The sequence below is a fragment of the Cricetulus griseus genome, chromosome 2, assembly GCF_003668045.3.
Source record: "Cricetulus griseus strain 17A/GY chromosome 2, alternate assembly CriGri-PICRH-1.0, whole genome shotgun sequence".
Classification (NCBI taxonomy): Eukaryota; Metazoa; Chordata; class Mammalia; order Rodentia; family Cricetidae; genus Cricetulus; species Cricetulus griseus.
The window spans coordinates 345,310,214-345,321,526 of record NC_048595.1 but is presented as its reverse complement, the minus strand read 5'-3'; the positions used below and the strand labels follow the sequence as shown (position 1 = coordinate 345,321,526).

The 11,313-nt window shown below is 43.2% G+C and overlaps 1 protein-coding gene across 3 annotated transcripts in view; it reads right to left on the bottom strand.

Annotated features, from left to right (window-relative positions):
- Positions 1-3,449: 3,449 nt before the first annotated feature.
- The window catches only part of Mtmr12 (myotubularin related protein 12), a 63,892-nt gene continuing 56,028 nt past the window's right edge, over positions 3,450-11,313 (bottom strand). For 2 of the 3 annotated variants that reach the window (XM_027401254.2, XM_035440613.1), the window contains 3 exons: positions 10,108-10,275; positions 9,000-9,215; positions 3,450-6,105 (listed from right to left, as the gene is read on the bottom strand). In XM_027401254.2, coding sequence (XP_027257055.1) covers positions 5,536-6,105; positions 9,000-9,215; positions 10,108-10,275 — 954 coding nt within the window. In that variant the 3' untranslated portion in view covers positions 3,450-5,535. The remainder of the gene's footprint in view (positions 6,106-8,999; positions 9,216-10,107; positions 10,276-11,313) is intronic. The other variant, XM_027401255.2, reaches the window with a different exon arrangement.

Genomic DNA, 11,313 nt, shown 5'->3' with positions numbered 1-11,313 from the left:
GTTTATATGAGTGCTCTATCTTCATGTATATTTTTATGTCAGAAGAGGGCATCAGATCCCACTATGGATGGTTGTGAGGCACCATGTGGTTGCTGGGACTTGAACTCATGTCCTCTGGAAGGGCAGCCAGTGCTCTTAACTGCTGAGCCATCTCTCCAGTCCACAATTCTGATTTTAATGGATATACCCACAAAAAATTGGAGCTAAGAAATATGTGTCCACTTTAAGAAGCATCACTGGTTTGTAATAGCCAGAAACTGGAAGCAGCCTAGATGCCCCTCAACTGAAGAATGGATAGAGAAATTGTGGTACAGTTACACAATGGAGTACTACTCAGCAGAAAAAAAACAATGGAATCTTGAAATTTGCAGGAAAATGGATGGAACTCGAAGAAACCATTCTGAGCAAGGTAACCCAATCACAAAAAGACAAACATGATATGTACTCACTCATATGTGGACCTGCTTTATGATACATAGTAGTGACCATGCTTTATCAGAGCTGTTTTTAATGATGTTGCTCAGAATGGTTTCCTCCCAGATGATGACTGAGAATCTAATTAAAAAAAAAAAAAATGGTGCCAAGTACCATAAGAAGTAACAGAACTGTGCTGTTTTCTGGGATTTTGTTTTTTACTTTTTTGTTGTTATAGTTGTTGTTTGTTTTTTTAGTTTTTGTTTTTGTTTTTTTAATGGAGTATACTGGATGTCTCTACAATTTTGTTCAAATGACTGCAGAACCTGGAAAAGCTGTTGCTGCTATTGATGCATTAACAACATATTGCCATTATTGCCCTTTTTATATATATTTATATAATTGAAACTCAAATATGTGATGAATCCAAGGTGTTTCAGTGAGTGCTCGCCTGTGCATGCAAATTTGATTTAATTTTTAGTAAGTAGTAAAGTTATATGCTTGCCAAAAAAAAAAAAATAAGTGACACACTGGAAGACAAATGTCACACAATTTCAATTTTATGTGTAACCTAGAAATGATGAACTTATGGGAACAGAGAGCAGAATTGTGGCTATTAGGCTTCAATGTGGGTCTTTTAACAATGGGGAAACGATTGGTTTAAGGATATAAAACTGCAGTTGGACAAGAGGCATGGACTCTCTGAAGTCTTGAGGTCTACTGAGAGCATGATAAATATGGTTGATAACAATATGCTATATTTTAAAAGTTGTGAGATAGTATACTTTAAGTGTTCTCAAAACAAAAATGATGAATATGTGTGATATAACATGTTAATTGGTTTAATTTAGCCATGCCATTGTGAACATATTGCATTCTGTATCACAATTGTGCATGAATTTATTTATGAGCTAAATAAATGAATGGAAAAAAAAAAGAAGCATCACTGAAGGTATATAGGGATGTGACAAAAGGGACAAGGGGTGGAAAGCTGAGACCAGTGATGCAGAGACACCTAAGGGATGGGGAGAAGGGCTGGGGGAGGGCATAAACATGCTATTTTTCTCCAATTTCCCAAATGACTACATGAAACACTTTCCTCTCTTCTAAATCCTGTGATGATATATTGTTTATGATCCAATAAAGCCACCGGAGATCAGCTTGCAAAGCTAGCCACACTAGTTAGCTATAGAAACTAGACAGTGGTGGGCCGGGCACTGGTGGCGCATGTCTTTTTTTTATTTATTTTATTTTATTAGTTCTAGTTAGGGAACAAGCTTATTTCAAGTGGTGCATGCCTTTAATCCCAGCACTCGAGAGGCAGAGGCAGAGGATGATCTCTGTGAGTTCAAGACCAGCCTGGTCTACAAGAGCTAGTTCCAGGACAACAGCCTTGAAAAACCAAAAAAAAAGAAAAAAGAAAAAGAAAAGAAACTAGACAGTGGTGATACACACCTTTAATCCCAGGACTTGGGATTCTTCTATAGTCTGCCCCACAAAAGGACAGGGAGTAACAAGAAGCACATGGCTAGTTCTCAAAAGGAACCATTTCTCATAGTGTTTCTTACTGTATAGGAAATGTTCCATTTTATTCCCTCATTAAGTGTCCCCCCACCCTTGGCCAAAACCAAGAAAGAAGCAACATTGAATGAGAGACCACAGATTGCACAAGACCAAGAGAGGGGAAATAAGGAAGCTGTGATTCTCCAGGGTTTTAGCCAGTTAAGAATATAATATAATTATCTAAGCAAGAAGTCTGGGAGGGGGTTGGAGGAGAGATGCAGGAGAGACAGCTCAGTGGTTAAGGGCATTTGTGGCTCTTCCAAAGGATTTGGATTTAGCTCCTAGCACTCAGATGGCAGTTTCACAACCATCTGTGGCTCCAATGACCTCTTTTGACTTCTGGAGGTAACAGGTGCACACGTAGTACACACACATAACATAAATGCAGGCAAACTCTCATACATGTGATATAAAAATAAATCAGTCATTACAAAATTAAGTCTAAGAAGAATGTGGCAGCAACAGGAGCTGATTAGATTCCTGGGGGTCTCAAGGCTGGCTTTTGGACACAGAAGAGGAGGCAGACAGGGTAGGGTGTTTCAGGGTGTGGGTAAACAAAGGCCTGATCTGCAGGTGGGACAGGCCAAAGAGACAGAACTGCTCAGAACAAAACAAGCAACACGTTCCAATCTGGTAAGTTTCCCCTCCCTTTTGGTTTTTCAAGACAGGGTTTCTCTGTGGCTTTGGAGCCTTCCTGGCAATTGCTCTGCAGATCAGGCTAATCTCAAACTCACAGAGATCCGTCCACCTGCCTCTGTCTCCCAAGTGCTGGGAAATAAAGGCTTGCACCACCACTGCCCAGTGGTAACACACAATAGATGATATAAAATCCTATTTTCTTGGGTCATTAGCTCTGGGCAAGCTCACTTTCCACATCTGGAAGAAAAAAAATAAAGTCTATCTATCTCCCAGCTTTAAATGAACTGAGATCCCTTCCAGCACAAAATAAAACTATAACGTCATAGATCCCCATAGAATAAAGATGCAATACTAGCTCATTTCAAGGATACAAAAAAAAAGCCTTTTCTTTTATTCTCCCTGGAGGGCTCCTGACCCCATTTACTTTTTCTTCATAGCGCTAGAAATTGCATTTATTTATTTTGTGTGGGGAGCACAGACAAGACGGTGCTTGCAGGGGTCAGTCTTTTCCTTTCACCTTTTGGGTCCCGGGGATAAGCCAGAGTCAACAGAGTTGGGGTAAGTTCTTTACCTGCTTGCCGTCTCACCCTCCCTCTTCATAGCATTTTATTGCCATCTGTTTCTTTGGATGCTGGTACCCCATTTCCTACCAACCACATACGAGTGTACACATACACTGAGGAGAGAGAAGGGGGGCGGTCTAGAAAAGCACAGCCTTCAGCTTCCCAGGGCTCTGTCTGCTTTGGGCCTGCCAGAACCTGGCCAGGCTTATCATGTCCTGAATGAATGAGAAGGATGAGGCAGGAGTCCGAGCGAGCATGCACATCCATCAGTGATGGTTCTAAGTTGTGCTTTAATCTCTGTAGTCAGCTACAGCGCAGTGAGACAGGAGAATAAACCTTCATTAACACCAGAAAATAAACTGCACATTTATACTGACTCAGCCTAACTGCTTATGCCCTTAGATTATTTGAATTTAATTAAAGCTAGTTTATCTTCAGTGTAAAAACTTGGAGGCATAAACAAACACCGGGTACTATACACAGTAAGTTATTAATATATACTCCCAAACTTGCACAGTGTATTTTAAACAAATGGTCTTATTTTATCTTTTAATGTTAAGCATAATCCACATCTCAATCTTGGATAAAAATTCACAATATATAAACCCATGGAAAGTTCTATACACAAATACAAGTTATAGAAATCTGGTTTCAAATATAAATACATAAACTGTCATAAACCACACAGGTTACAACAGCTTGCTTACCTTTTCTATTGTGATTTAAAAAAATAGAAAAATATTTCAATGCACATTCAACTGCTATAGCAAGGGTCATGACCTTGTGCCTTTAAACCATACCTTGTGAAGGAAAAAACATCACATGAGGCATTTTTGGAAAGGAAATCATAAGACTGTAGAGGCTACCGTATAAATATTCACGTTACAATATGGTAACAAAAATAGTTATCTGCTGAGTATTTGGGAAGTAGTGGCAGAGAGGAAGTGGTGGTTACTGATAGTTTAGAACGCAAGTTAAGGTAGCTAAGAACATGTATGCTTTAAAATTCCCTATGGCAAGCTGAACATGGAGCTGACCTGAAAGACTCTTAAGGCAACCAAGACTGAATGTATTTGGCCCTCAAAACACAAACCATGGCCTCCCCTCAACATGCCATATCAACACGCCAACCTGACTTGTGCGTTAGTGTGGAGGGGAAAAGAGGAAAAACGGTCATTGTGTACAAAAGATGACTCAGTGCAAATCAGAAAGAAGTCTTTGTAAAGTTTCAAAATGCCTCATTGCCCATTAGCAACAGAAAGATTTCCTCAATAGGAGCTCTCCAAAACAGCAACTGTAGAAAGGCAAACATTTGAGATGTTCTCAAATGAGGTCCCTTGCCCTCTCCTACTCTCCTAGCTTCCTGCCTATTGAGGGGTTGGACAGGGCTCCATTGAGAATAAAAGGAATGATCCTTACAAAGGATACTTTCAAACCCTAAAAAAATATATATATTTAAAACAGCAGATCCAAGGTGACCAGGCAGAGTTGAATTTCTTCTATGGCTTTTGAATCACTGAGGCATCCCGTGATAATCGAATCTGACACTTACGATTGCTTTGCTGTGAAAGCCACATTCGAAAGTGACCTGCCTACCCCAGCGTCTATGACTGGGGGAAGGTGCAGGGAGCAACTAAGGGGTTGCAGAGAGGCAACCCATGAGCCTCAGAGGGGCTCCAAGGAATGGATGATCCCCTTGGAAGACAGAGGGATTCCCCAGTTTAATCACTATGTCAGCAGCAAGACACTGGGACAATTTGCACCAAGGTAGGCAGTGCAGACGGCACTGAGCAGGAAGAAGGAAGTTGGGAATGTCAGCACAGGAAAGAGGATAGGTGGCTGCCACCACCCTACCTTGTTACAGTCCAGGAAGGAGGGACTGAATGTTAGGATGAACACCAGTGGAATTTTCCAGCTTCTCTATGGGGGGAGATGCTGGAATACACTATGGTTTAAGTCAAAGCACATATCTTAATACCTCCGTCTTTCCATTTACAGACACTACATAAAGCTGACCTTGCTCTTGTTCCCAATGGCTACATAATTATCTTGGCACAGAAAAGAGAAGGAAGCTTTCACAGCAACCTGGCCGTGAGGCATTTGTGTACATGTTACACAGGTGTCAGGAAGTGACTCCAATCCTATGGCAGGTGAAGCAGGAACTCCGTCCTATGAGTACTGGAGGCACAGCTTTAATTGCATCATCTTTCAGGACTGGGAATGAAAGGAGAACCAGCTCTCTTCCTGGGAGCCTCCACTTTCTCCTACATAGTACTGGGCAAACACCACAACACCAGTCCAGGAACAACTGCCCCACCCTCTGGCATGCCTCTTTCACAGTCCCTGAGGAGACAAGTCATACATCCCCTAGGTCCACAAACTCGTCTTCTTGTTTGGCCAGGTCATCTTCACCTCCCAGAGCTTTCCAGCCACTGGTGGGTAGGACAGGCTTGGAGGAGTGTCGCTGGAGCAGCGCAAAAGGGAACAAAGAGGACAGGCGGGCAGAGTTCCTGAGCAGGCACGGTGCCTGTGTGTGGACAGCCTCCTGTCTGTGGTGCTTGGCGTTGATTTTCTCCTGCAAGCTCTGCACTTCCTCCACCATCTCCAAGAGTTTGCTCATAGTGGCCACTCTGCCACCACCCAGGATTTGGGCTTCTGGAATCCAACGTAAGTAGCGCTGGGCCCACACCTTAATTTCTGGCCCCTCGATATGGGGCAGTAACAACCCGTGGTAGTCTATGGGCTTACTGTGCCAGTTGTCATAGAACTCTCGAGAGTTGTCCTGGAACTCATCAGAAGAGTTAATAAGCTTACTAATTCTCTTGCCTAGAAGGTTTTTGATTAAATGATCTGTTTCTTCCCTGAAAAATCCTCTTTTGGGAGATGACTTGGACTGGGTGAGTGGCAAAGAAAGCTGTCGCTGATGCTTTGAAAGAGAACACAAAAGAGGAGAGTATCTGGTTAAGAGGTGAGGTGACAGTTGTAACAACAACAACAATAATAATGATAATGATGATGATAATTATCTTTATAATAATAATAATAATTAATGATGATAATAAAAAGCACCATTATCCAGCTGTGAGCAGTGACAAAAGACATCAGATTTGCCATATCATGTGCATCCATTAAGATGCTGTAGCACACAGAGAGGACTTCCTGTTCCTGGTGACACCATGAGTGATCCATGCATGATGTGCCATCAACAGTAAAGAAACCAGGCACATGTGGGGCTGCACAGAAAGGCATGCTGGGACAGAATAGTCCTTCTGGTAAGAGGGTTACCAATGGACACAAAGTACTTCGGAGAAACTAGTTTGATACAGTTAATGATTTATGTCAGTTTCGGGGGCCTTTTGAGACAGTCTCTCACTACATAGCTGTGTAGACCAGGCTGGCCTGAAACACTGGGATCCTCCGGCATCTGCCTTCCAATCACTGGCATTACAGGTGTGTGCCGCCACTCCTAGCACATCAGTTAAAGGGAAAGAAATATTTCCTTTTTGAGAACTTAAGAGCTCTTAACTGCAGTAATATTCTGAACATCTTCAAGGTATCAGTACTGACCACAGGTAGTGGGAGCAGAGGCAATGGCTAAGAGGAATAGGCTAACTCGGCCAGATATTCTTGTTTAGCAGGTTGCACAGAACAGGAAACACGAGAGCATTTAAGTTCTGTTCCTGCTTGCTTTCTCAGTAATGACGCAAGGCATTATTCTAGGGCACACTGTGACAGGTGTTCATGCAAAGGAGGACCAGAGAGCCATAAGTAGTGGCTGACACCTGGAATCCAATGATCAGGAGGCTGAGACAGGAGACTGCCAGGAATGTAGGGCTAGCTTGGATTACATAATGAGTTTCATGTCAGCTTGAGCAATAGTGCGAGACCTTACCACAAAGTAAGAGTAAAAATATTGTCTTCAGACTAGCATTCCAATTTTCAAACATATTTCTACTAGTGTGTATCCTTGTAAAAAGAGTTCACAAAGAAAATATCTCCTGATTATGAAATAAGTAGTAACAATAAAAAAAATACACACGAAAAGTTACCCACAATAGCACAACTCAGAGTTGATCAGAATCTTTGACTCTCCATCCAGAGATAGCAAGGATGAAAACCAGGCGTCAATGGCCTCTCTTCTCAATAATGACCAAGGTGAGTCGGGCAGGAATGTGGGACCAAAAACAAACAAACTCAACAAAACAAAACACCAAGGGAACCTAACTGTTTCCAAGTGTTGCTTGGTGTTGAAGCCTCTGCTCACACCTCTTCCCATGTGTCCTCTCAGCATGGTACCCAAGCCTACACCTGGTGTTCACAGAAAGACTTCCACGTTCACCTCCAATCCTGCTTCACTCACACAACCTCAATCCTCCCACCCCCTGGCCCACATCTTCTGTCTAGTCTATAAGAAGAGACAGCAAGGACGGCAGACAAGGGGTGCTTAGCTGTCTCTGTGGCTCCTTGCCCAACAGGTACCAGGCAGCTCTGTGACTCTAGTGCAGGCTGCCACCAGGGGGCACGGCACACCAAAGAAAGCTTATCTCTGGCTGACTTGTGCTGACACTGCAGAAAAGGGAAGCATCGCTCTGGGCCTGAGGACAGCTAGGAGGGCAACATGGCAGGTGTGAGTGCTCAGCAACTGACACAGTCTCCAATGCTGGCCTTGGCTCACCTGAGCCCATCTTCCTTAGACTAGAGCCCTGTTCCATGCCTCAACTGGCAAGGCTCCTAGGGCCCCTGAGGATCAGGCAGGGTATGAAGGACAATGGTGGGAAAATTATGGCATGCATGGACTTGGATTTGTCATCACTGAGGGCTCTGTCAAGAGACATTCCAGGCCTGGTGATGAAGCTGTTTAAACCGTGTGTCAGTTAGTGAACTTTGGAGTATGACAATTAGTAAAATCAGAAAGAACTATCTAAAAGAAAAATAGACTTGCTGTTTGTGGTTTAGGGTACAGGCTGGCAAACTCTAGTCCACGGGCCAAAACTGGGGCGACAAATGTGTAAAACACTGGGACACAGCTGTACCCACTGGGTATCATTCAGGACTACTGTTTTTGCCACAACAGTAGAGTAGGCTGAGCTGGGAGACAGTACAGACCTTGACATAAAGCTTGCCACTCCCAGTTGATAGGTTTATAAGAAAACACTTAGGGCTGGAGAGATGGCTTAGTGTTTAACAGCACTGACTTCTAGCGAATACAGATCTGATTCCCAGCACCCACATGGAGGTTCACAACTGACCATAAGTCCAATTTCAGGGGATCCGGTGCTCTTTTTTCTGGGTTCTGTGGGCACCAGGCACACATGTAGTACACAGACATGTAACAGATAAAACACAGAGACTCATAAAATAGTAAAGTGGTTTTTTGTTTGTTTGTTTGGTTGGTTTGGTTTGGTTTGGTTTTTGGAGACAGGTTTCTCTGTGTAGCTTTGTAGACCAGGATGGCCTCGAACTCAGAGATCCACTTGCCTCTGCCTCCCAACTGCTGGGAATAAAGGCGTGTGCCACCATCTTCTGGCTAGTAAAGTGTTTTTTAAAAAGAAAAAGAAAAGTCTTGCTATGAAATACACAAACCTCCATAATCAATGTTCCCTTCATTCTACCAGCCACACAGAGACGCTCAGAGGCACAGCTTGCAGCATAACCGTGATAATAGCAGCCTCAGTGGCATGTCTCATCAGAGCAAAGGCAGATTAGCTGAAGGCACCACTGATGAGCCCCATTAACCCAAGCACCACAAATCCCAACTGCACACTGTGTTAAGAGGTAACACACCAACAGAGAGATCCATAAAGTAGACTTTGTCCTCACATGCATGGGATGCAGGAGCTGATGTTGGGGGAGGTTAAGACATTCACATCTTACTTTGAAACGTGATCCTCTCCGCTGGCCTTTGTCCAGTTTTGGCTTTTCCACATAGAGAGGGTTTCTGAGCAGTGTCTGTGCTTTGGGTTCAAACTGTACTGACCAATCCCACACGGTGAGCAGAGTCAAAGGCTTGCTTTGTGTATCCAGGCTTTCCCTACCCTGCCAAAACAAGCATAGGTCACCAAGGCTTCCAGGGACGGCTGGAAAGCAAACACACATTCTCAGAAAGAGGCTCCAGGAACAGTGCTCTGCTGGAACTTCGTATGAATGTATACAGGCTTTGATTCTCAAGGCAGAAGCTCTTGGGGGGGTTAGAGGGACGGTGACAAGGGTCCTTATTTTCAGTGCCCTATGGCGGCTACAAGGCTGGGCACAACATTGTGAATTAACCCCTACTTTCCCAATTTGACATCTGAGGAAACTGAGGCTCAGAAAACAAGTAAATTGCCTGAGAGAATGAAGCTGGCAAGCTGCAGGGTTGAACCCAGGGCTGTGTGACTAAGATGCCAGGTTCCATCGTTCTTGCTTCCTCGTGGAACTTGGCACTCTACCAATTCAAAGCCAGTCCCAAGGCAGGAAAGGGCTAGATGCAGGCATGGAGGTTAACAGAGACACTTTACACCGGGAGCACAGGCTGAGCAGGGACAGAAGGGCTTTCAGGTGTAAAACCAAAGCCTGGCTACTTTGTTCCCCTGGTGTCCATTCTTATCTCCGAGTTTACTCTAGGCATTAAGGTAATGAAGAGGGGGCATCTGGTCTGCCTCTGAAAAGGATAACTTTAATTTGTCTGAATTCCCAAACTCCAACATTTATGTCCAGCTTAAATATTTACTATATAACTTTGGGCTAGATGATAATTGTGGTTCAGATTCCTCAGGGATAACAATATATAACTAGTGGACTGCATGCAAGAATTAAATACTGTCCCAGGTAGGAACAGCTAGCAATCACTTGAATATTGAATACATGTCATTTTTAGGGCCCACTGTTATGCATCAAGTTTTTAAGATGCAGCTTTTTTGGCACAGGGATCTCTAAAAGAGACTCTTACCATGTTAGTATCTTTTTGATGAGGCGAATTGAAGAAGAAGGTGCTGAAAATAGGTATATATAAGCTATCTGATAGAACAGTCAGGAAAGTCTCTGTGAACTCAAATGCTGGGGGGTGCTGGTGCACAAGCTGCCAGACACAATCTAAGAAAAGCAGGAACACGGGGACCTATGTGGAAACAAAACACACATTATTTAGGAAGTCTAAGACTAGCACCAGCTGTCCTGAGCTCACTGACAGCCATTAGGAGCTTCTGAGTTCTGCCTCTCTGGGAAACAGACAATCCTTTCCAAGTGATGAGCTGGGTCTCAGGGGAGACCACCTGCCTGTGGGTTAGCAGTACCTACGATGTCAAAGACAAGTATCTAAAACTGCATAATGGATGTGCACTAACACATGATTGTCTACAATCAGTTGGTGATAGGGAACGCTAAACCCGAAATCCAACTAAGTGAATTTCATTCTTCTTCACAACTTTCAGCTGCAAAAACAGGACTTAGTCGTGACTGCCATTTTACATTTTGTCAATAAAAAGGGGGCATTCATGTCTGCCCCACGGTAACAGGTGGGGTTGGTTCTGGAGACTACTCAGAGGCAAGTCTTTGTTGGCTACCAGTCAGTGGAACTTCCTTCTTGATCCATCAGTGAGCCTGTAACAGGGTAAGGCAACTATGTGACAGTGTCCACCTTCTACAAGAGTAGAGCTACAGGCCTCACATGGAGCTGGTAAGAGGAAAGCAGAAAGAACTCTTGGATAAAGGACAGCTCTACATCGGTAATATCACAAATCACACCGGCTAGTTCTCCAGAACTCTAGCAGGTTGATTCTGAGAGGCTTCACACCATATATTATGGGCAATATCATTAAGTAAAACATAATATAGATGAAACTTCACTGTAAGGGAAACACAAGTACATTTTCTGTAGCAAATTCATACACTACACATCACTAACTACAAAGTTTAATTTAGCAAGATTTAAAGGATTCTTTCTTCCTGAGTTATTTTGTAAATAAGTGTTACAAAACCAGCATTTCTCCTAGTATGAAATGTATATACAGACTTACTCTACATGAGTTAGAAGATTTTGAACACACTTATTGATATCCTTCAGCCCCTGGAAGGATTTCCATTTTGTATAGAGCATTCACGTCATAAGAGATGAGCTGACCTGTTTCCTGATGTCTATCAAGTATGGACTTGACAA